This window comes from Sparus aurata, chromosome 17 (genome assembly GCF_900880675.1).
Source record: "Sparus aurata chromosome 17, fSpaAur1.1, whole genome shotgun sequence".
Taxonomy (NCBI): domain Eukaryota; kingdom Metazoa; phylum Chordata; class Actinopteri; order Spariformes; family Sparidae; genus Sparus; species Sparus aurata.
In genome coordinates, this window is record NC_044203.1 from 18569599 (window position 1) to 18594594 (window position 24996).

The 24996-nt window shown below is 42.6% G+C and overlaps 3 protein-coding genes across 5 annotated transcripts; 1 reads left to right on the forward strand and 2 right to left on the reverse strand.

The window, feature by feature from the left end:
• The first annotated feature begins 28 nt into the window (after positions 1 to 28).
• Positions 29 to 13827, forward strand: LOC115567573 (discoidin, CUB and LCCL domain-containing protein 1). 2 transcript variants are annotated; one of them, XM_030394291.1, is made up of 15 exons: positions 29 to 684; positions 3604 to 3825; positions 4395 to 4532; positions 6151 to 6202; positions 6292 to 6364; positions 6455 to 6588; positions 6674 to 6711; positions 6966 to 7136; positions 7365 to 7477; positions 7617 to 7791; positions 7880 to 7972; positions 8139 to 8232; positions 9122 to 9159; positions 9247 to 9357; positions 12155 to 13827. In XM_030394291.1, the coding sequence occupies exons 1-15, from the start codon at positions 582 to 584 to the stop codon at positions 12547 to 12549; spliced, it is 1950 nt and encodes a 649-aa protein (XP_030250151.1). In that variant the 5' UTR covers positions 29 to 581; the 3' UTR covers positions 12550 to 13827. The 2 variants fall into 2 exon arrangements, with proteins under 2 accessions (XP_030250151.1, XP_030250152.1); XM_030394292.1 differs by having other exon boundaries at positions 9250 to 9357.
• Positions 12850 to 16665, reverse strand: LOC115567574 (zinc finger protein 79). Of its 2 annotated transcripts, XM_030394294.1 has the most exons (3): positions 16449 to 16665; positions 16040 to 16316; positions 12850 to 15961 (listed from the first exon to the last, which is right to left on the reverse strand). In XM_030394294.1, exons 1-3 carry the CDS (start codon positions 16473 to 16475, stop codon positions 14532 to 14534), a joined length of 1734 nt encoding a protein of 577 aa, XP_030250154.1. In that variant the 5' UTR covers positions 16476 to 16665; the 3' UTR covers positions 12850 to 14531. The 2 variants fall into 2 exon arrangements, with proteins under 2 accessions (XP_030250154.1, XP_030250153.1); XM_030394293.1 differs by having other exon boundaries at positions 16040 to 16665.
• A 1237-nt stretch (positions 16666 to 17902) lies between these two features.
• LOC115567979 (zinc finger protein 2 homolog) lies at positions 17903 to 24592 on the reverse strand. Its single transcript, XM_030394959.1, has 4 exons — positions 24215 to 24592; positions 23395 to 23781; positions 20905 to 21857; positions 17903 to 19840 (listed from the first exon to the last, which is right to left on the reverse strand). The coding sequence occupies exons 2-4, from the start codon at positions 23756 to 23758 to the stop codon at positions 19154 to 19156; spliced, it is 2004 nt and encodes a 667-aa protein (XP_030250819.1). The 5' UTR covers positions 23759 to 23781; positions 24215 to 24592; the 3' UTR covers positions 17903 to 19153.
• Positions 24593 to 24996: the final 404 nt, after the last annotated feature.

Consider the following 24996-nt stretch of genomic DNA (forward strand, 5'->3'; position numbering starts at 1 on the left):
ATCGTTGTAGGCTGTATATTCAACAACAACACGCTGTTTCAGTTTCCACTCGTTTGGCCTAATTCTGTTGGTTTGTCAAGCAATGAACGCTCAGAAGAGTTGCCCGTAGTGTTTTTGTTGTTGCCGGTGTTTCGCCAGCAGGTGGCAGTGTTTGCACTTAGTTTAAGGACAGAAATGTACGCGTGTCGCGTGTCACACGGAGAAAGTATTTAAAACATGTTTATGACTTTTGAACACATCATTTAACGTTTTTGAAATGATAAAATAGTCTCTATAAAAGAACATGCCAATCTGATATTCAGGTTCAGTGTTGCCATTTTAGCAGGAGGGTAAATCATTAACATTACGACTAACGGCTGGTCTGAGATCAGCACACACCTACAAATCAGCCCACCCCTATTTGGCAATGGAATGCCCGGGATTGTTTGATTGACACTCCCGGAGAACCAATGAGAGGCCGAGCTTGCCGCTCGAGGCCAATAGTAAAAATTCAGTACTTTGTACTCCAACTTCTTACTGAAGTCAGAAGCTCGAGCCATCCGGGCTTGCACCTTACTTTTCCACCCTGAGCTCTGGAAAACATGCCTGCAAAGTGCGAAAACATCCAGGATGCTGTGAAGTCCCTAATTGCCGCTTTCTGGATCACTTTTAGCGTCTGTTCCGTTGGTGTTGACGGCCAGGAGGGTAAGAAAAACATACTTTTATTGACGCTTTTTGATAGATAATGAATGTGACGCGAGTTTTTATTTCAAGCATCTTGCTAGCTAACTGCTAACTGTTACCTCTACGAGCTGCTATAACACAATAATTGCAAGTTGTTGCTTTTTTTTACTCAATGGTCTGTTTTTGTGTGTTGTGGCGTGATTTTAAAGCTGAACTGTGACCAGCACCAGTGAGCAACATACTTTAAAACATCCTTTGCATCCTACATAAACTAATAAGTGTCATACAAACGTCCTCCTGTCGATTACTATATTTTCTTAACTGATTTCACCTAACTTACACGGGTCGGTACTGTGTATGCACACATCCTGACAGTTTTTGACATGTTCGGCTGTCAGTTCTACTTTTATGTCGTGAACCACAAGAAACCGACATTTCCCTAACTTTACTTGATGTGTTTTGTTTGGTTGCAAATTCCTTAATTTCATGTTGAAGTGGGTGTTCAGGTCGAGCATGTGATGTCATGCAAGCATTCTTTACATACTCTTCCCTTACTGCATGTTTACCTACTGATCCCTGCTCTCAGCTCACCTTTCCTTTCCCACAAGTTTCTTTCAAAACAGCACTCAAGTCAGTATGAATCACAATGACCACACATATACACAGACAAACAGAAAAAGCTATTTATTGGCCCGCAGACTCTGACTGTTAAACACTCACCCATACCACTAATCCTTTGTGTGTGTTTTTTGTCTGTCTCTGGGACTTTGGCTTCCTCACATCGGAAGATGATTAAGTCCAGGGTCAATTAGTTATTCTGAATCACATTATACTGCTGGAAAGTGTGCAGAGAGCTTTGGTGGGGCCAGTGTACGGGGAAAACATTTCAACCTGGGTGTTGTAACGCTGTGATTGACACACAAGACAGGGTAAGGCGATGTAGTGACAGGTAGCACAGGTGAACATCCTGTCTGCCAGTGTGGACCTGTAAGGGCCTGCCAGAAAAGCCTCAAGCGAAAAACAATGTCGCTGGGCTGCTTTTGATTGTCTGCTATCCTGCCACCCAGTTTGACTCCAGTTTTCTGTAATTCACCAACTGGTCAGAACAGGCTGAATACATATTCTTGTCTGTGTAAAACTTGAAAACAGACTGGCCTGGAGACAGACTTAGGTGAAAAGGTTCAGTGAGCAGGGGAAGATTACCGGCCACCCAGAACTTCCTCAGCACTGCAGCCTCTGTGGCCTCCCACCGGAAGGTGACAGATCCACGCTCTGTTGCCCACAGTTACAGTATGTGGCTCTGGCATTTCCAGGGAATCCTTTGGGGGCTTGAGGAGGGGCAATAACATCCAAAGGTTTATGGTATTAGGAGCTGCAGAGCTGTCGGGAAGTAGGGGGAACGGCTGGTGTGATGCAGGATGTGTGTGACAGAGGGTGAGCGGAAGGTTATCCTCCTGTTTCCCCTCAAACAAATCTCCAGGAGCCTTATATGGAAGACAGGGCCTGGGATGGTGTGTAGGCTCAGATGGAACCCTGGTGCCTTTTTCAAGTTTTGACCATTCTTGGAACACGTCACCATTTGACATTTTGCCCACTAGTTTTGAGACAGCCACCCCCACAGCACTTATCTGTGTGTGACCACTGTGGGAATTGAGTCATTCATTTTCTGTGCACTACAGGGATGTTAGAGGGTCTAAATATTTGTGTTTCCCATTCCAGTTGAAGTGTTAGTCACAGCCATCGCAGGTCAGAGGAAGTAATGAATCAACACTCACAAAATTATTATTCACATGGAAAGTAGTGCATGAATTTAAAAAAGCAAACTTTTGACTCAGATTCTTGTCTCTTTCTCGGGGTCAACATCTTTTCAGATACAATAAGAAAATATAGCATGGAGCATCTTTTGCAGTATATCCAGTGTACAGGTCTTCATCAGCAGTTGTGTCATCTCACAGTTAGGATCGGAGGAGTATAAACATGCCCTTGTCTGTTTTACATATTCAGAAAAAATGTATTACCCCTCTGTCCTAAAATGGTGCATGACCAAAGCCCTTAATATTTTGTGGATTTAATTGAGAGAATTATTGACAAAACTGTCTGCAGGTGTGTCATTTTGGCTTAATCTAAGCTTGAGGTGCTCAGCTGGTAACTCTTCTCCTGGCACTGATGTTGTGCAAGTGAAACTTACGATTTAAACTTTGATAACTATCAGATGTGTGAGAAATAAATATTGTAATTCAGGAATGACAGTATCCTTGTAGAATTAAAACGATGAGACAATCAATCAATAGAAGATCAAAAGGCAAACATTTTAATAATTTTGGTAAAAACATTTTTATGTCATTTTATTAAAATGAGAAAGATGACAATAATTCAGTAGTTCAAGCTTGTCAAATGTGGATATTTGCTGGTTCCTTTATTCTTCTATAACATTCAACTGAACCGGGGCGCTGTTTAGCTTAGTTGCTAGAGCAGGCGTCCCATGTGCTGAGGCTCTGCAGCGGACCCGGGTATGAACCGGCCTGGGTCCCTTTGCTGCGTGTCACTCCCCCTCTCTCTCTCTCCCAGTTTCCTGTCACCCTCTTCAGCTGTACTATCAGTAAAGCCATAAAAAAATGCCAATATTTAACTGAACATCTTTGGATTTTGAAACGAAGAGTCTTACTACTCAAACTTGGGCCATGTTTGAAAATGTGATGGCCATTTTTCACTATTTTTCCTGATATTAACCAATGACCAAATGATACATTTGCCGAAAATAGTCATCAAGAGTAATACATTAATAAAAAAGATAAACAGAAGCACAGTCCTCATACACTTCAAGGTGAATTTCGTCACTAAACAGACACAATTCAAAAATAAGTCCAAGTGTTGGATTTACATGATGAATTAATGGCTTTCTCCTATCTCAGCCTCCTTATTGTCCTTGTATTATTTCAGGTAATGGCTGTGGACACACAGTGCTGGGCACAGAGTCTGGCACGCTGGCGTCGCAGAACTACCCAGGCACCTACCCGAGTAACACCTGGTGTAAGTGGAGGATCCGCATGGCGGAGGGTCGCACACTGCGACTGCTGTTTGGGGATTTTGACATTGAGAGCAGTCCAGGTTGCAGCAACGGCTCTCTCGTGATCATTGACAAGAACGGAGAACATAGTCTGGGTAAGCTTGTTCAGAAGTTGTCTTGTGTCTCTTCCATTTATTCTTTACTGGTGTACCTGCTGATGGACTTTATGTGCCCTGTCATTACTGACGTTTCCTCAGCAGTGATTGTGGAATACACACAGGATGCCATTCCATTGACACATTTGCTGAAGAGGCAATCCCAGTTTCACAATCCACACATGCGCATCTTCCAACTAGGCATTTCAAGTCGTGTCTCGGGGGCATAAATAATTGACAGCACACTAAAATGAAGATAGAAATATTGTGCTAGGCTGCATTTGTGTTTATTATCAGATTCCACAGAGCCGGCTCATAACTTTTTTTTATTGTGTCTAATGAGGAGGTGTTCTTACATGTCGATTTCCCATGTGACAGTCTCTCTGTAGGCAGGGATGCAAATATGGCAGGAAACCACTAGCAGTGTTAGACAGACTTACGTCTGATGATAAATACTGACTAAGTGACTGACTATATTCCCCGATTTTAAAAAATGTAATTTGCGGGATGTGTAGGCGTCTGTTTACATTGTATATTTGGAAAAAACATGTATTTGTGTTTATGTCCAGGTCCTGTGTGTGGGAAGCTTGATGCATCACAGAAGAATGTGACAATTAAAAGTAGTGAAGTAATAATAATCTTCAGGTCAGGCCCTCACCGCTCTGGACGAGGGTTTCTACTGTCCTACGCCACAGACCAGTATCCAGGTATGATATTTGTGACCAGTTGATTACTATTTGTTAAGTACCCGCATGGTTATGATAAGAATGTGAATGTTGTTGTGAGAGGTCATGCTGCTGTTGATTTATTACTGTTGTTATTTTAGCCAAGCACGTCGCTCAGTTTTCCAAGTGCTTGATTCATTGTTTGAATTCAGTTTCTAAAATTTGCTCATTTACAAGTGTACACTGTGTGTGTGATGGGGGGACTCATGTTGTGTGTATGTGTGGTTGTGAGCGCATGACTCACTTCTTATTGGCATTCATCCTCCATCGCTATCTTTGCTCTGGCGTGTTTGCACAGAAAGTCTCCTCTCAGGCTGAATAGAGTGAGGCCTCAGGCTTCAGTCTGTCGCTTGGAGTGGCTGCATTTCTTTTTCACTCCCCCTCCTCTTCATCAGCCAGTTAACCACTGCAAGTCCACAAACAACACTTTAACTCTCTCTAGTTATGCAACAGCAGACTGTAACATGTGTATATGGACATTTATTAAAGGATTCAAATCCAAATTTAACGTTTCTGGAACGTAAGGATTCAAGTGATGCAAAGGTCAGGTCTTCCTGTGTATCATTATAATAACTATGTGGACTTGTTTATTCTGAATGCTAGTCTATACTTAGAGATAGTTTCCTTTTCTCTGGATGAAGTCATCCTTTTTCTGCAGTATATATCATAGTTTCCTGTTTTTACCAAGTTGTTGATGAAATCTGGCAGTGTCTGGAGCTAAGCCCATGTACAGACATACAAACCGCTGTCTGTTAACTGTGATCACACGAGGACCATTCGCTGTTCTCGTGAACTGTGACAAAGTCACAGTAACAAAGGGCTCAGTCACATCAACAACAGTGATGAGCGCTCATCCCCTAATATAGCACACTTAGAACATGTCTCACACAGAATCTGTTTGTGTGTGGTTGAGAGAATGGTGGGGCGTATTATGTAAGCCTGAGATACTGACCAACACTGTGCTATTCAAGTCCACCAATACATTCTAGGGATGCATGGTATTTATCAGCCAAACATCGATATCGTTTGATATTCACCTTGGTGACTACTATCAGGAAATAAGATTACATTAACTGATGGCAGTGGCAGATATCTGTCAAGTCACATTCATGACCTATTGGCATGTAACATGCCTGCCATCAGTTTATTAGGCTGTGCAAGTACAGAAAAACTCTTATTATTTAGTAGATAGTTGGATAGCATGCTCAAAGGGTTTTTGAAGTAGTTGTTTTAAATAAAGATTTATTTTTGTATGTGAAAGAAGGTTATATTCTCAGGTTGTTTCATAAATGTGTATGATCAAATTACTACTGCACTGAAGGCTGAATGGTTTTCAAAGGGTTCAATTAATTTTTTTAAATGAGGATTTCTTTGTTTCCTTGATACAAAAGGGAGAATAAATAACAAATAAAACAAAATAAACACTTTAAAATAAACAGTTAAAGAAAACATTACCATTCAGACAGATCATTAATGAAAATATTGGCAGCCCTGAATTTCACGATTGATCAATCCCTAATACATACTGTTTAAGAGTTTGAATGTTTTTTTGGCTGTGTTGATTTAAGTGTATTTACATATGTCTGTTTTGTCTTTGCAGATCTCATTTCATGTTTACAACGAGGATCTCATTTTGGCTCGCAGCATTTGAGGTAAGTGGTTGACCTCTACATTTCCCTCTATAGAATCTGTTTCCTTTCAACAGTGAGTGTTTCTCAATTGTTATTCTGCGGTCTCTCAGTGTTTACTGCCCTGCTGGATGTAAGAACGTCACGGGGGATGTTTGGGGAAACTCTGAACAAGGTTACAGAGATGTAAGTAAACATGTTTAATTTCATACAGTTGTTTTAGACTTTATGGACTGATGAGCTGAAGTTATGAATTGAATATCCCCTCTGCTACAGACCTCAGTCTTGTGCAAGTCTGCAGTCCATGCTGGAGCTGCGTCTGATAGTCTGGGAGGTCGCGTCACTGTGAATCGTGGGAGAAGTCTCACACTCTACGAACCCACCTTTGCCAATGGAATCCTTTCAAAAATGTGTGTCTTCTGTTCTTATACTCAGAGATTCAATTAGCTGATTTTTGATTATGGAATGAGCATTTAATTGTCTTCTGCTTGACAGGGGATCATTATCTGAAAAGAAGCTGCTCATCAGCAAAGGTATGAGCAAGACATGACATTAATCATTGCATGTCATAGGAAGTGTCCTTGCAGGTCTTACTACAAGTAACACATTACTTGCATGTCTGAAATACCTAGGTTTTTATTCCTTTCATTGTGGTATTTAAAAATCTGTTTCTTTCATAATGTACTTTATCACATGGCTGTAAAAGTTGCAGGCAATCAAGTAAACAGGATTTTCTGTTTATAAAAACACTTTCATCTGTGCATCCTTCCCTCTTGACCACGAACAGAATGCAACAACATCCTGAGTGTTTCTGGCTTAAATGCCTCATCGTTCCGGGATAAAACCAGTCAGGAGAACTCAGTGGTCTTGTCCTCCAGAAACATACCCTGGGCAGCAGGCAGTAATGATCCGAACCCGTGGGTGGAGCTGGAGCTGAGTGACAGAAGCACTATCACAGGTAAGAATGTCAAAATGACAAGGTTTCAAATATGCTTTTGTTTAATATACTTTAATGAAGCCCGTCTCTTGAAGGGCTTTGTTGACAATAAGAAACATAATAAACATCACCAGATTTACCCTTTTAAATGTTTCACTTGGCTGAATGTATCAGTTTTTTGTGTCAAGTGAAACCCCTTTCCATCCCATCTCAAACGTTCAAAAAGCATGCTCTTTTTTTTTTTTTCAGGGATTATAACAACAGGATCAAACGAGTACTACATAGAATCATACATTCTTCTTTTCAGCAAGGACAGAAAGAGTTGGAAGCTTTACAAAGGTGCCCTCAGCAAAGAAAAAAAGGTATGTATTGTACTATATTCACTGATGTTCACTTGATGGTTCCTTTAGAGGCAAACAAAGCTGATGTGACCACTGTGTTTACACTGAAGGCTTCCTGATCTTCCCTGTAAATAATTAACTGAGTTGCCATGGTCCCCAGGTGTTTGAGGCCTACACCGATGGCCACTTGAGGGTTCTCAACAGCTTTTTTCCTCCTGTGGTCGCTCGGTTTATCCGGCTTCAGCCACTGAGCTGGCATGGCCGAGCCTCAGTTCAGGTCCAAGTTTTGGGCTGTCCTGTTGCCAAGGTCACACCAAGGTCACGCCCACCTGCTGGTAGGTATTCTAACCACTCATCAGAAATTAACCTGATCTGTTGACAGTGTGAATTCATGTCTGGACTGATATTATGATGTTACGACAGATTCTCCATCCATCAAAGTGAACATGGGCACACCACGCACAAGTCCCACTCCCACCCCCACAGAGGGTCCAGTGTTGGTGGAAACAAGACTGAGTATGTACTTGTGTCACCTTCTAATTTCAAATGTGTACAATAAGGAAGAATATGTGTAAAAACAGTGTTATATATCCTCCTGTCATTCAGCATTGTGTACATTGCAATAAACTGTATTCCTTCCTTGTACAAGTGTTTACTCACTCAGACACCTGTTCTCCTGCAGGTTCCAGTCAGCCAGTGATAGTGGCAGTAGGAGTGGTGCTGGCGCTGTTGATGTGCGGCAGTTGTTTGTTGGCTGGAGTCTGGTGGAAGCGAAGGTACTATATGTTAATACTGCACTGAATGTATTTATTTACTAGGTGTTGATGATTCATAAAACATGAAGTACCGTCACTTTCCACACTTTAAAACTTTTGGGGACTGATACTGAGGTTTATGATGATAAGGGCTGTGACCATCAACTATTTTTATCATTGATTCGTTTGCTGATTATTCTTTTGCTTAATCTTTTCTTTTCTTTTTTGGTCTAGATAAAGACTGAAACAATTAATCCATTACAAAAATACTTGCCTATTAGGTTTCTGAAGACCAGCTAGAGCTAGAGTAGGTTATGTATTTTAGAAGCATTTTTTAGGGATATAATTTTGTTGAAATTCTCTTAATGTAAATCAAACAAATGCTCTGGCAAAAAATAAATGCCAGACTTCAATGATTGGATGGACCACCTGCCTGTCCATGTTGAAGGCACATGCACTCATCGTGTATGACCGAAATCTTCCACAAGACTTGGTGGTTATATTGCTAAAGCCTTTAGCACGCTAGTCACAAAAGTTCATAGAGGAAGTGCAGCTAAACTTGCCCAATACCAACATGCTAGCTTGACAGCTGTAAATACTAACAGTAACCACGTTCATTACTGTGAGGTGTTTTCTTACATGTGATTAAGACATTAGGCAGTTAGCGAAGACAACAATGTACTAAGCTCGTTATGGGGGAGCAGCCTCTGAGGTTGACCTGAAAGGAGGGGTTATGATTTCTTTCATCTGGATACCTTCAAAATCGAACTTCAAAATCTTGCTTTTGTTTACTTCTTTCAGCTCTAGTGGTGATACTCCATTAGTCATAGCACACTTCACAAAAATGGCATCTAGTACGTACAATACTTACTCAGTGTCATACTCAGTGTTCATCTTCTTCTCCATACAGAAAAAAAGATTCACAGCTGAAGTACTCCTTACCCACAAGTAAGTCAAGTGCTCTTTGACTGTTTTCCAGTATTTTTCAATCCTCAGTTAAAAAGCCTCTGACTATGTGTGTGTCTGTGTGTCAAGTAGATTGTCAGAGTTTCCAGGCAAAGAGTCTCCCCTGCCCACAATCAGAGCTCATCTCCTACCCTCTGGAGCGAAATGTCCATGATGCTCTACCCAGCCCTCCTCTTAACGGTGAGAATTCATAGAAAAATCTTTCATAATAGAACACTGCTGCACCTCAGTGATACTGCTGTTACTATAAGCTCCTGCCTCTGTAATAGCTTTTTCATTGCCCATTCAGAGTTTACTGGTGATCTCAAGTTGTGAGCTCTGCCTGCCCTCCTCCATGTTTCCTCCTCTAACAGTGTCTGGCTTCAGCGGTCAGTTTGAGGAGCTCATGCCAGGCCTGACAGGCAAACAGCTCTCTCCACGGGCTGTCCATTCTTTGCCCTGGCTCAGCCCATCACCCAGTCGCAGTATAAACATTCCTTTCTTTGGTCCATAGAGCCTGTCTGAAAGAGACCCTTTAATTGGAGCTCGATAAAGGGCGCTCAGCCTACTCACCCCACCCCCACCAGTCCCCCTCTCAGCCTCCTCCATCCCCTCCCCCAGCGAGGGGGCCCTTCACTGAGAGGTCCAGTGATAAACAGGACAGCGGGTCAAAACTAAGACAATCAAAGCCCTTACTAAAGCCCGTCTAATTAAAATAGTTCTGGCTCTGAGGCTCCCCGTGGGCTCTTGAGTAAGGTCTAGGCCTCCCACACCACAGCCTCTTCTGTGGGGGCAAACGGTAGAGGCTGGTCGGATATGAGTGCAACACTGTCGGCCCCCGTCCCCGTGATTAGAGAAGACATTGTTGGTGGCCAAGCAGCTCATGCAGGGCTCCGCGTTGGCCTGGTATGAGACTGCTATTGAGTAGAGGAGAAGCATTTCCCAGAAATTGCAGCACAAGGTGCAATTGATCCTAAAATAGTGTTCTTCCTGCTGGTGAAAGGATGCTGCTCTGCTCCTATTTAATGAAATCTTTTCATTACAGTAATGGAGAATTATAACAGCTCATAAAATGACTGTTATTTCCTTCGCATATTCTCATATTGGCTGATCCAGATGCTAATATGCCCTTTGACATGGTCAATCTTGTATGTGAAAACCTATTCGGCATCAGATCTGATTTAGATTCAGATTTTGTATGTCTTGAATTCTTAAAGATACATAGCTAAAACTGCTTAAGCTTTCCGAACATGCTCGTTTGAACCGTGCATAGAGGTCTATTCTTCACCTTGGAATTGCATTTACCGTGAAAAAGAAAAGGTTCACTTACTTAGCTATATTGCAGCATTTAGCAATATGCTCAAATGGTAATTTATAGGTGTTTTAAGGTATTTAAATGATTATTAAGTAGACACTTATGTCAAGAGTTATATTACATTACTGCGATGGTCCACAGATGCCCTGTGATAGAATTGATGAAAATTAAATTTACTCGGGAAGCTCAATAGGAATAAGGACTCTTTCTTAGTTTAACAGGAGCCATTTAATCCTGCACAGAGGTGCAGTGAAAGATTAAAGAGTTCATGTTTCTATCCTTTAAAACAAAATTCCTGTCAAACACCACACTCAGAGAAATTGACAGCTGCAACCTCATCTGGCAAGAAGGCTAAGACTCCGATGTAAAGCAAAAGGTAACTAAAATACAGTTGTAGTCAGTGACACACAGATCCTTAGAACCAACAAGTTCAGTGTGTAAAAACAAGGTCCAGAGTTTGGCCGGCCTTGTGTGCCGAGTGAGGTATATGTGTCCTAAAATTCAAGGAGTCTGTGAGATTTAGTCAATACTTACTGTCGTAATTTTCCAAAATATTATATTTTAAAATCTTTGCACACCTGAATGTGCGACAGTTCCTTTGGAGGATGGTGCAACTTGATGCAAATGAGAAGTACTCCCACACAATGTCTCGCTTACTGCTTAAATGTATTTACATTGTTCGATCTGTTCGGGCAACTGATGAGGGTCTGACAGACCAAACCATTGTGTAAATAAGTACTTCAGCATTCTCATTATTATCAGTATTACATATAGTTTCATTTATATTAAGATTAAAATCCCATGCCTTTAGGACCTTGTCTACATTTATATTGGACAGCAAAAAAATCTGACAAAATCTAATCAAAAGGAGCCAATTAAGTGTAGTCTTCTTTTAACTGAAATACAATATATGCAGGATGTAGCCTTCACCTACTCGGGACATTTGCAATCAAAGGTAAATTAACTTTCAGAGCTCGCAGTCTGCCATGCAAAGTTGTTTCTAAAAACTATGTGCACAATCAGGACCCGCTACATGAGAAAAGACCAAAACACCAAAAATATCTGCAAGGTAACACATGATAACATGGATGAACATCTAAAATGGTCTCATCAGCTGTTACTGTCAGTGATTAAGGCAAACTGTGTGATACTTCTACAGAGCGTGCAAAGTTCAAGAACACTGAGTGTTTAATGAGACTTTAATGAGAATGTTGATACCACTCTCATATCTGTCTGTTCAGCCAGTATCTTAGAACAAAGACTGGCAACACGGGGGAAACAGCCAGCCTGCCTCTGGCCATTGGCAACAAAATCCGCCTACCAGCACCTATAAAGCTCTCCAAATAATGCCATAGTTTCTTGTTTGTTTAATCTGCACTAAAACTGACGTGTAAAAGCGACTATTTACCACATTTACGAGCGATCACGTGCTGCACTACTTCTTGGCTGGGACCAGTAACTCTCTGGAGTCACTGCTGGTTGCCTGGCAACTGCTCAGTGCTGACAGTACCCACAGAACTGACCGTACCACAAATTGAAAAAAACATATAAATCTAATATTAATATTGGACTGAAACTGATCTGGCACTTGGTTAGATTTTAGCTAATACCCATGCCAGTATTTGTTGCACCCCAAATTAATCAAAATTCAATCTCAGACTGTTTTTTTTCAATATTTTCCAGACTATGCTGAGCCTGCTGTTGGACAGAAAGTTGGTTCAACATTCAGACCCTCCTCAGACGTGGGTTACACCACCCCCTTCACCTTCAGCCACTATGACATTCCCGGAAACCTGCCAGAGTACGCTGAGCCTCTCCCCCCGGAGCCTGAGTACGCCACTCCGTTCAGTGAGCTGCTCTCTGACCCACACGGACCTCCTCTACCAGCCCCTAACGCTTGTACCAGGACAACGTCCAGCCAAAGTCAGTATGACTGCCCCTCACACGGGATGCTATCTAATGGCTACTGCACTCCTGCTCTACACACCAGCGGCCCACGACCAATCAGTGTAGTTTACGCTGAGCCGAAGTCATGTGACTCTTTACTACGTAAGCACACGTATGAGCAGCCGTTGTGAACACAGCAGACATGGAGGAAAAAGACTCCTGAGCCTTCTAAACTGTGACTTTGGACCAGAGGACCACATGATGTGATCCCCAGTGGACTCTAAGCTAGACAGTGCCGTCTAGAGCATACTGACAGAGCTGAACGTCCAGTGACTGTTGTACCCAGAGTTAGGAAGAAACTTTGGACAACTATGCATAAATGAGGGTACACCACTCAGAGTTGATGTGGATGCAGATATTTCCTTCTAGGAAGTATGTAGATGTACAGTGGAAATGTCCTGTGATGCACAGAGAGAATGCAGGTTCAGTCATCAGTGTTTGAGAGATACTGTTTATTGAAATGTTTAATCACAAACTGCACTTTCGAAAAACACATACAGCGATGTATGTCTATTTAACAGGTTAACACAAAAATATATATATTGTGTGAAATTTGTGTTCACAATGTATAATTTCTACATGTTTTTTTTTTTAAAACAATCAAAAAACCAACATTTACTAAGCACTATAAAGGGACACTGAAACAAATGGTTACGGTTGATGCTATGATTGTGTGTAACCACTAGGTGGCTCTCTTGAGCTTAAAACATCTAACAACAACGTTTGTCTGCTGGTTCACTTTCCTCAGATAACTACCATCCATTTCTAACATACTTACTGAAGTAACAAACAGTGGTTTAGAAAATGATTGGATTACAGTAGTGTAACTCAAAAAGGCACAACAGGTAAGGTGATGCTGTGATTAGGAAGGCGGATCAGCCTAATGCAGTGTCCTTGAGCAAGAAACACATACCTCAAACAAACTCCAGAGCTGTTGTCATGTTGGTTGGCAGAGTATCACAAAACCTTGACATTATAAAACAATTCCAGTATGAGGCCTTCTTGTTTTTTGAAGGTCTTTACCACAGTGCAGCAACTTTCCCATAAGTGGGAAACACTTAAAGAATTAAGTCAAAATACCAAGGTATTCCATACCCATTTAATGTTCTATGCTATGCAAAGTCCTTTGGATTGTCTCAGATTTTGTATGGGAGATACAGGTCTTAAACAAGTTAAATTACTAAAGATCGTAATTTGTTGTTAACACTGGCTGAAATAGAAAATGTTACTTTTCCTGTTACAAGGGTCAGGTGGCAGTGATAGTCCTCCGTTATATATGAAAGTGTTACTGAAAGACCCTCAGTAATGTAATTTTCTAGAAATACTTTTGTGGTGTCACATTTAGCGATGAATTCGCTAACCTCTTCTCAGCTGAGTAAGGCACAATAAAACAACTGTATTCAGAAGAAGTACTTGGAGTTGGCTTGGTGTGTGTTTAAGGTTATTTTAAGGTTGACCTTTAGCAATGATTAATCTGCACAAACGGACAACTGGATGCCTCAATTAAAAAAGTGTCAACCAATCTGAATGTCATGGAAGCTCCTATCTGCCAGTTAAAAGAGAAAAAATGATTGAAATGTGTGTATATATATGTGTGTGTATATATATATATATATATATATATATATATATATATATATATATATATATATATATATATATATATATATATATATATATATATATATATTCCCATTTAAATCATTAGTATTAGGAGATAAATGTTCAAAATCATTATATTTAATCTCATAATCTCATTTTGTGTCCTAGTTTGGATTTATTTTTATACATTTTATACATTTATCTCATAGTTATGACTTTGCATCTCATTATTTTGATAATTTGATCATTTTAATGGGCTTCCGTACAACTTTTATCTCGTCATTAATCAGAAATACAGGCATAGTTTGGATTCAGAATATAAAATATGAAGAATTCCCTCTTGAAATCCTTTTAGGAGTCACAAATTTGTAATTGAAACACTTGATTGAAGTCTATAAAAAATGCAATATCAAAGACTTTACTTGAAAAGAGTCATAACAAGGTAACACTTTCAATGTGTTTTTTCCTCCATTTGCTCTGGTGTTTCCAGGATTTTCATGTTGTGATGTATTCATAGAGTGCTTTTTCCAACCCTCTCAGTTGTGCTTAACTCTTTCCTCTGCCCCTCTTCCTCCTCCTCCTCCTCCTCTCTCCCCTCAGAGGAGTAGTGCATCAGAGTCTGGTGTCTGTTCCTGGACGGAGCATCCTTAAAACGCAGCCCGCAGTCTTCACATGCATACAGAAGCCCCTCTCTGCTGCCGCCTGGGTTTGCGCCCTCTGACTGAGATTTGCTCTCAAGCAGAACCAAGGAGGATGACGCGGGAGAATCTCTGACACTCAGAGCAGCATGTGAGGTGCTTTCCGTGCTGTTGGCTGTGTTTAACCCAGCGCCTGTTGGAGGAAAAGTCCTGGGACGCCCGAGAGGATAACCGCGGCCTGCTGGTCCCTGAGATGCACCCCCTGCTCCTGCTTCTCCAGCGTATTCAGGGTTCAGTCCGTGGACTGTGCGGTAGTGGAAGCGGATCCCGGAGCGGTTGGAGAAGCCTTTCCCACAGAGGCTGCAGATAAAGGGCCTCTCTCCTGTGTGGATGCGGGTGTGGATCTTCAGAGCACCTGACTGGGTGAAACATTTCCCACACTGGCCGCAGCGGTAGGGTTTCTCTCCTGTGTGGGTCCTCTGATGGGCCCTGACCCCAGCCAGGTGTGGAAACCCCCTGCCGCAGAACCCGCAGGAATACGGCCTTTCTCCTGTGTGGATGCGCCTGTGGATCTTCAGAGCGCCGGACTGGCTGAAACTCTTCCCGCAGTCAGAGCAGGTGTAGGGCCGGGCGCCGGTGTGCACGTTGAGGTGGATGCGGAGGTTGCTGTGCGAGTTGAAGGCCCTGCCGCACTCCGTGCACAGGAAGCCCGACGGCTTGTGCGCGTGCTCGGAGCGCTGGTGCTGCAGCAGCTGGGACGGTCTGGGGAAAGAGGCGGAGCAGTGCATGCAGGGGTGTAGCGACAGCATGCTTGCCCTGCCTCTCTCCTCTGGCTGCTGTGTGTGTCTGTGCTGGTGGCGGCACTCCTGAGTACAGGCAGGCAGGGAGTGCTGGCAGGACAGGCAGGGAAAAGAGCCCGGGAGCTGAGGGCAGGGCAGACACGAGGTGATGGGACAGTGGTGGTGGTGGAAGTGATGATGGGCGTGGGTGTGAGAGAACGGGGAGTCCGTGCCCTCCTGCTGGCTCAGGATCTGGGTGCAGGCTTGGAGGCTGCGGTGGCAACACAAGCAGGGAAACATGGAGAGGTGGGACAGGGACGCTCTGGAGGGAGGAGCGTCCAGGTTGTGGTCCGGGCTCCGACTCCCTCTGCCTGCCTCCTCCCTCTGCGGTCGGCTGGACGTCCTGGTCTCCAGCTCAGGCGTGGTGGTGGTGCTGCTGCTGCTCGGCTCCGTGTCCGATAAGTGGGGGCGTAAGGAGTACGTGGAGTAAGGGCAGCCAGGGCAGGTGCAGGCATAATGCACATCTAGAAAAAGAAGCAGAGATTAGAGTGACACGAGGAATATTCACAGTCAAATGACTGCGGATCATTCTGAGTTCTCACCTTCCCTCCTGTCTCCGGCCTCTCCCTTCCTCTGCGATGCCCCGGGCGGCATCTGTCTGCCAGGCTGTGCCTCAGACTTGTTTTGGGCAGGTCGAGGCTGTTGCAGAGCTTCGAGTGACGCTACACCACCAGCACCACCACCAACTACGCCACCAGCAGAAGCAGCAGTCACGCCCCACGCTGCGTTCAGCACATCTGGCTGATCCTTTGAGGTGTTTCCAGATGTGATAAGCTCTCCAATGAACTGGTGCATCTCCATCCAGGAGCACTGAGCATGCTGCAAGGACATACAGGCACCGTTATGAGAGTCTGATCGCATTAAACAAGTAAGAAGAAAAAAAACGTGTTGGAAGCTTCACGGCTGAAAACACTGGCTCCTCTCTGATTTTAAATAACTGGGTCGACTTACAATGTCGCTGCTCTTGTCTTTGTCCATGGATTTAAACCAGCGCCGGTGCAGCCCACAGATCCGCGGAATATTTTTGACCTAAGCGATTTCAACGCGGCAGACAGCGGCGTTCAAATCAATGAGAGCAACGCAATAATACACGTTATTTATGACATGATCACGTCTCTTCTGCAGCCTGCTCCCGTCAGAACACCACCGTCACCCAGTGGACATTGTATTTCCGGGTTGTGCGATCACGTGACATGAGTTGTAGCTCCTTTTTTCTTCCTTTCTCTCAAAAATACAAAATTCACTCGAAAAATAAACATAAATAAATCAAACATGATTTATTTTAATATTCAATATTTTAAAAATAAATACATAAAAACTTTTGTGCTACCTTTTTTGTGTGACCTTAAGCGACATCACAGCTTCATACCATTTTTGCTTTGTGTGGCGGACCCTGCCACAACCTGCCAATCACCTTTGTAGCTTCAAAGCAGTCTCTGGGGACCTTGTTTTCCTCTGAGAACAGCTTATTTGTTTACTTATGGAAAACATACATACATACAACATAAATATTTCGGAGTTTGTATTATTACTTAATTAACATTGTACATTTAAAAAATTCCAAGTTTGAATTTCTTCTCTAAAGCTACATAGTGCCCCTTTAAAAACATCATTCAATAATCATTCATTCCCCAAATTAATCTCTGTGTATAACTCTTAACTAATCATCACAGTTGGATCATTATTATGACTTGCAAATTAAAGCAAAGACTCACAACAGGATGTCAGTCCAGTGTTGTTTTTTTTATTATCGACTATTTATCGCTTACTGAATTGTAAAAATGATAGCTGATAAATACAGAAGCCATTACTGTGCTGTAAGGGACTTAACAAGCACAACATCTATACACGCTGATGCAGACAGTAGTGATTTTCCCCTTTCCAGTTTGTTTGTGTGCCAATAAATGGAGAGAAAAGAGGGAAACAAGAACAAGCACAGCACATGTTCCTTATAAAACACAAAATGAAAATAAAACCATCTGGATCAGCCACGAGGAGCAGGTCATTCCAGTTATCAGTAGTGACTAAAAGATCTGTATCGTGCATCCATAGTCACAACAAGCACTATACAGTAAATCCACACGGGAACTATGCTGGTTATGATAATGTTTTCAAATATATGACGAAAAACAGGATGTTCTGACATTTTAAATGTTTGTCTAGTCTAATCAGGCTGGGAAATTAGCGCCAAATGCTGATCAAATACAAAAGGGGCTAATAGATTTAAAAAAACGTAATTACTAACTATTGAGTGGCTGGCGATTTCAAAAATATACCTGTAGGATGCTGGTAGGTGTTCACTTTTTTAAAGAGTTAATCTCTTAAGAGTGAACCTCCAGCTCAACATTTTGCTCTCAGTCTCGTCTCACGCACACACACAAACACACAAGGCGACTAAGAATGACTGATCTCTTATAAAGAACAACTCTTTATTTTGCCTTGAGAAAAAAAAACATCCAAAGATACCTGCAGACTTTAAAGATTCAGTAATGACAGAATTATTGATCAGTACCATTATTTACATTCATTCAACAATAGTAATAAAAAGTCATGTTCAGATTTACACAAAATGCACATTTTTTTCAAGTTTCAGCTGAATACTATGAAATCCAGTGTTTTCATTCAACTTAATACACATTATTAAACCTAAAGACTCCCCTCCCTCGACACACACACAAAAACCAGTGCATAAAAGGTAAAAACAAGGGATATGTTTTTAATGAAGCCAAAAATCCTGCACAATATTGCATAGGCCTCAAGACCGTTACAGTACCACTTTGCTCCCGTAGCCCAAGCTGTAAGTGTTGCCCAAGATGCAGTTAAAACAAATGCAATAATGAGCTTATAAACTTGGAATGTAAATTACAGAAGAAACAAAAATCTTTCTTACTCTAAACGACAGTTACATGTGAGAAAGACACTGGATTTCTTCAAGATGGTTACAAAAATAGAAAAATTGCTTTGCAATAGAAGAGTATGATGATAGCTACTGATAAGACATATACAATATTGAATAGTATGGCTGCGACTTAAACTCAACACTTACATTCTATTCAGTATGATAAATCAGTATGCCAGATATTTTTAGTATGTCTGACAGTGCATACTACTTCTGAGGAAGTATTACTGTACGAGAACACTGTACACCAAACCGGCATAAATATCCCACAATGCAATGCAGGGATGATGAAAACATCAACTACAAAATAGATCAAGCGACCAAGGCAGCTCTGGCATAACGTTAATAATGCTTCCATGTAATGTAAGACTGCATTTTGCTAGGTGCAACACACTTTTTTTTATTTTAGTTTATTGTAGGTGCGGGTTACCGCGGTTACATATCTTAAACCGACTCAGAAAGTGACTGATGAAGTGATGGGTAGTACAAGTATCAAGAATGTAGTGCATAGTATGTGATTTCAGCCATGGCATCAATCACTCTGGCTGTAGTTGAACACCTCTATATTTGGTTACGTAGTGACAGGTACAGTAAAAACAGAAGGTGTGTCCTATGCAGGATTTAGGCGGGGAATGTGCTTACAGATGAGTTATTATTCTCTTTTTTGTTTGGCCTCATCAGCATAAGGAGGCCTTGAAATTCGACCTCCATCTTAATTTCTGTCTCCTTCGGCTGTCGAGATCTAGATGACCACAAATCAAGACTGAGGCTCGTCCTTAAAGTCTATTATTAGTTTAGAGGAGAGATCCACTGGATCCATTCCAAACCTCTTCACTTCAGTTAATGTATCCCTCTCTCCTCGGTTTGGTTCAATATTTGCACTGTTGTCACTGCTTTTAATTTCCCGTCTTTCAGAGCCTCCTGTGATCTCACAGTCTTCTGGCTCACTTTTCACAGGAAGAAGAGGAATGTCGCCCACAGCAGACTTTGATGAGTTACACTTCCTAGACAAATCCAGAGGTGCATCGTATTCTGGATCCCATTTGATCCCAGTTACCAAATCCAGGGGGGCATCGAGTGGCGCTGCGAGAGCAGCATTTGCTCCGAGGTGTTGCGGCTGGAACTGCACAGTTGAACCTGGTAGTGTCGGAGAGACTGCAGACGGGAGGGTCAGGCCATTGGATTGAGTCGGACAGATGGGAACCAATAAAACAAGATTGACACCTGGAGGAGGTTGTTTGTCGAGGGTTAGCTTCCATAATCCATCTGCTGGACTGGAACCTGCAGACTCAGCCTCTGTCACAGGTCCTGGACTACTAGAATCATTCACCGGTGCAGCTGGCTTAGTGACTATGTTTGTTGGAGTCGCTGAGTCTGGATTTGCTTTGAGCCTTTTTGCCTCGGGTGGAGAGCTCTTCGGGGCCGGACGTTTTTTGGGTGCACTCTAAAATGAGAAACACAACAAAAACAACCCAGGGACATTATGAATTATGTAACATACAAGTGGGACATGTCAGTAGAATCAAGATGGGACTGGAGTAACTTGGAACTGATGGAACTTGAGGTTTCAATCGAAGTTTAAGTTGTAGCATCAAAACACAGTGCATCTCCAAAACGATGTTTTGCAAATCAATTTGTTTGTTCGTGATTCAGATTCTACATCCAATGTCCACTTACCTTCAAAATATTTTTAGCTTATTGTTACTTCACTTGGATGTTTGAACTTGCTTGAACTTTTGAATATATTATTTTTTGAAACAAGTGCAAAACTTCCTGTGTCCAGCGGAACTGGAGTAGGAATAGATGTCTCTGAAGAAATTATGATGAGCTAATTTAACTGTCTTGGTGGAAATTTTATGTTTTAAAAGATATCTGGGGGGGGATCTCTGAGAGTCAGCTGCCAAGTTCTTGTAATTTCTTGTATCAAGATGTTGATTTGCAGAAGTAAAACTTCCAAATTCTGGGTCTTACAGTTTCTGCTCTTACATTCAGCTTCAAGATGACAAATGCACAGTTAATGATTACCTGACTCAAGCAATTTTCCTATCACTACAATTTCATTTTCATAAGAGGTTGAGTCATTCAAAGTTTATTCTTGTTAGGCTGAAATGAAACCAACTGCTGTGTCTGGGAAGGACGGAAATCACTTTAAAAATGTGTCCTTCAAAGAGTTACTTAACGTCACTGCTAAATCTTGTTTCTGATGATCTCCAGTAGTTTAACCTGTCGCTTTAGTGCAAAAATGTACAAGTGTTCTCTGGGATGCAGTGACATTACTGTTGGTAGTTACATGTGCAGCAAAGCATGCTTCGGACCACACCCAACCATGCCCTTATTGCTGGGTGTGGTGGGTGCAACAGGTTTAACAATTTACCAGAGAAGGAAGTCAAATATAGCTTGTCAGCATGGTATAAAGTTACTCTTGGCTGCCAGTACAAAGTATAATTTGTATTAAACAAAAATATTCTTCCTTTCAAACTTTAGATCACTGTATTGGCTCACACTTACTGCAGGCTGAGGTGTTTGTCCACAGGTCTTCAGGTGGCTGTCGTAGCTCTGCTGGTGGGGAAAGCCCAGTCCACAGCTCTGACAAAGGCAGGGGGCATTCCCTGCATGACCGCCCATGTGAGACATTAAAAGCAAGGCCGAGCGGAACCCCTTTCCACATTCGGCGCATTTCAGCACTCTCTGATGAGCCCCGGCATGTTTCTTCAGCTCCTCTGTAGTCACAAATCTCTGTCCACACTCTAAACATCGGATCTCATCCCCTTTAGGCTCCTGATTGCCCCAGCAGCCGGTGTCTTTTTTGTGCTGCTGGAAGTCCTCCTGACTGAGAAACTCTCTCAGACACGCCACGCAGTGAATGCGCTGGGGTTCACATTTGTGTTGCCGGTACAGTTTCGCCAGGCGGAAGTGGCGGTGGCATCGCATGCAGGTGTAAGGCAACAAACCGAGATGGGAGAAGCTGTGTTTCAGGAGAGCATTCTTGTTAGTGAAGATCTTTGTGCAGTCTGTGCATTTAAAACTGTTGAAGCACGTCTTCTTCTGATGGCGTATGAGGGATTTTTGACAGGAGAAATTGCGGCCACATTTATCACATGCAATATACATCAGATCTTTGTGTAACTGCACATGATATTCACACTCCTTCAGGTTAGTAAACACACGTTTGCACAGGTCACACTCATAAAACTCATCCTCGAGGTGAGTTCTTGACAGGTGGTTGGTCAGATCGTCCTGTGACACAAAACATTTCAGACAGACGCGGCACCGGAGACGATCCTGTTTGATCTGGGCGTGCGTGCGCAGGTGGACTCGGTAGTTGTAATTCTGGCAGAAGCGCTTTCCACATTCAGCACAGCAGTACGGGCGAGCTCCAGTGTGCAGATTCATGTGGTCCTGAAGCTTGAATTTGGAGGGCAGCTGGAGATCACAGACACTGCAGCGGGAGTCTCCCAGATCTGTGGAAAAGAGAGGGAGAGTCAATAACATTCTTGTTGTCAGGTTTCCTCCAACGATGCCCATACAATACATATCAATATAATATGGACAACACAAAAATAGGGTGTGTGTAAGAAAAACTTTGAATATATCTAATAGAATGAAATCAAATTAAATGTCATAAAAAATATATTACTAAGCTGGACTGGTGCACAGTAGTAAAATGATTTAACTGTAATATAAACAGGTTGTGCAGTAATGTAGTACATGTATAAGCTTAATGAGAACCTGTTATGGACACAGGATTTAAACATAAAGCAAATAAATATACAGCATCTTCTGTGATGGTTTTAAAGTGCTTCAAGAGCAGGGCTGCCCAAAGTGGGGCCTGCGGAACAAAGCTGGCCTGCCATATGGTTACATTTGGCTAACTTTTGTCTGAACGAATAAGACAATCTGTGAACAACTGATGTTTTGTACAAGGAAATTGGGATCCGAGGACCATTTTGCATTTGAACAATACAATAGGTGTCTTTGGCCTGTGGCCCATCAATAAGTTTTAGTTTTAACCCTCTAAGAGAAAATGTTTGGACACTCCTGCGCAAGAGGATTCACACAAATGTGACAGCTTATTTAAGTCAGATCATGATTGAGCAGGAGAAAAAAGATCATGATTTTATAAATAATATGCAAATGTGTGAATGATTTATCAGCACACATTCACTCACTCGTGATTTTTTAAGGGGATTGTTTGGGTGGAATGGGGGAATTTTCTCTTATTTTCTATTTAAAAAATTATATACAGCAATGATAATTACCATAAAAATACCAAAACCAGCAATGTGTTGGTCTGTCCATCAATAGTTTTAAAATTTTACCCACACTGTCCGTTGTAGCCCACGTGTCTGCAGTGTAATCTGTTTATATTCAGTACTCAAAACTAGTTAAGGATACTGAGATATGGGTGCACATATGCATGTCAAATGAAACGTGTCGCATTACTTTTGGGAACCAAAAATATTCACAAAACACCAAATACAATCGGATACGTTACAGAATGAACAATTAAGTGAAGCACTAAAACATCCATATTTCCCTAACTACAACAGCTTGGGGCTTTGCTTTCTAGAACATGTTACATAAACAGGAGTAAATACTGCATTTGTTGGGGGCTGTTTTCAGTGGTGGATTACTACAAGTTTGGTACTGTTGTATTGAGTACTTCTGGCAGCGGGATGGTGTAGGTGTAATCAGGTTACAGCAAACTACAGTGCTCAGGTTCATCGTAATGATGGAACATGTCACCCAGTCCAACAGTGTGATTTATTTGTGTTATGGTTGGAGTTAAAATCAAAATGGTGGTCAATGGCAAAGAGAAACAAGGTGCATCAGGGTTTAGCTTCACAGACAGTGTTCGTCAGTAGGCTCAGTTCACTGATGGTTCCTATCTTCTCGTGTCGACATGTTCAGTTATAGAAATTGTACATCAAACTATAGTCACCGGCTCTATAACGACACACTACTGGATCATTTTGATTCAAAGATTATCAGTCCTACCATTGTTGAGTCCTTCCTCGTCCTCATGATCCTCATCCACCTCTTCTTCCTCGTACATCTCTGACACGTCGCTGTCATCTGAGTCATCCTCCTCCTCCTGTGCAGTGTCACCATGTTTCTTTCCTTTGTTATCCTGTTCCGTGATCAGCTGTGGAGGGTCTGTGGTGTCATCTCCAGCAGTCACATCATGGGCTGAGGGCTCCGACGGCTCATCATGCGCGGTCTCTCTGTTAGCCTGCTCGTCTTGCAGACTTTGCGCGGAGTTTAAGGGTTTACAGCATCCTGTCTCGATGTTTGAGGTCGGCAGGATGTCTGGAAATCCCAACTCTGTCAGCTGGATATCGATGGTGTACTCAATGGACATGACTGCTGGCTGGGCTGAGAAGGCTGCAGGGGTCATGACAGGCAGAGAGGGACAGGTTTTTACAGAGCATTTTGTTTTCACACCCACAGTCACGGGCTGAAAAAGGGTTATGTTTATTAATAAACTCAAAAGATAGTTTGAGATGACAGCGTTTTCTTCCGCTTTCTCCATGAGGGTCGCGGGTGATGTTACCGCTTTATACCACCTTTTTGGTGGAGCGGGGGTTACTGGGGGCAGGGTACTCCCTGGACGAATCGCCAGCTCATCGCAGTGCCACAAAGATGCCAACTGCACATCAAGAGCAGGAGGAGTACTCACGGATACTTCGGCATGTAGCTCCCCGGGGAGCCAGGGATTCGAACCAGCAACCTTCCGATTACTAGTCCTCAGCTCTACCCACTGAGCTACAGCCGCCCCTCATAAGATAGTATTGTGATTATTTTTCTTTTGGCTTACCTGTCGAGGGACTACATGTGTGGCTGCTGTCCTCGGTCTTTGTCTTCTTCCTGGTACCTTTTATAGAGCTTGACGCACACCTTCCCCGCGGACAGCCATGGTCGACACACCTTAGCGTTGCTCACCTGGCAGGAGGAGCTGCTGATGGTACGCCGTCGCTCAAGGCTTCACCCTCCTTGTTTGCTTTTTTTTTAATCCCGAAAACAAACGAGAAGCGCGTGTCGTAGGAAAAAAGAAACAAGGTTCGCCAACACGACGTGGAGGTAGAGAGGTAACAATTAGCCGTTTAGCTAGCAGCAGACCTACTAACTGGCGCAACCCCCATGGATGAGAGAGGGGAGCTGAAAATGAGGGAAGCTACTGAAGCGACACAAGGAGAGGAAATACCTGCGCGTGCGTGAGCGCCCCCTAGTGTCCTGGAGCGGTATTACAACAACCATCACACAATCAGCTAGTGTCTTACCAGGTGGATGAGTTAACACCACCAGTTCACTACAGTTCACATGGAAATACGTTACCCTACTTTTGCTGATAAAGATTTTTCTTATATGAGCTTATAAGAAGGTTCTCAGTCATCCAGGTCATGGTACTTCTAAGTGCTGCATCGTAGGCAACTACACTTGTTTCCATTTCTTGAAGACGTTTCACCCTTTCATCCAAGTTCTAACAAACGGGAGGTCAGTTGCAGGGTTTAAAACCCTGTGCGGGAGTGTCCTTACAGAGTCGTTATGGACACATGTGAGCTCTGAGTTTCAGAGTCGTTAGGGCCACTTGTGGGTTGT

Coding starts and splice junctions, on each gene's coding strand:
- LOC115567573 (XM_030394291.1), top strand. CDS start 582: ATGCCTGCAAAGTGCGAAAACATCCAGGATGCTGTGAAGTCCCTAATT. Junction 6,203..6,291: donor TTTGGCTCGCAGCATTTGAG/GTAAGTGGTTGA, acceptor GCGGTCTCTCAG/TGTTTACTGCCCTGCTGGAT. Junction 6,712..6,965: donor GAAGCTGCTCATCAGCAAAG/GTATGAGCAAGA, acceptor GACCACGAACAG/AATGCAACAACATCCTGAGT.
- LOC115567574 (XM_030394293.1), bottom strand. CDS start 16,358: ATGCGATCAGACTCTCATAACGGTGCCTGTATGTCCTTGCAGCATGCT. Junction 15,962..16,039: donor GGCCGGAGACAGGAGGGAAG/GTGAGAACTCAG, acceptor TTCTTTTTCTAG/ATGTGCATTATGCCTGCACC.
- LOC115567979 (XM_030394959.1), bottom strand. CDS start 23,758: ATGTCCATTGAGTACACCATCGATATCCAGCTGACAGAGTTGGGATTT. Junction 21,858..23,394: donor CGAGGAAGGACTCAACAATG/GTAGGACTGATA, acceptor TCTTTTCCACAG/ATCTGGGAGACTCCCGCTGC. Junction 19,841..20,904: donor GACAAACACCTCAGCCTGCA/GTAAGTGTGAGC, acceptor TTCTCATTTTAG/AGTGCACCCAAAAAACGTCC.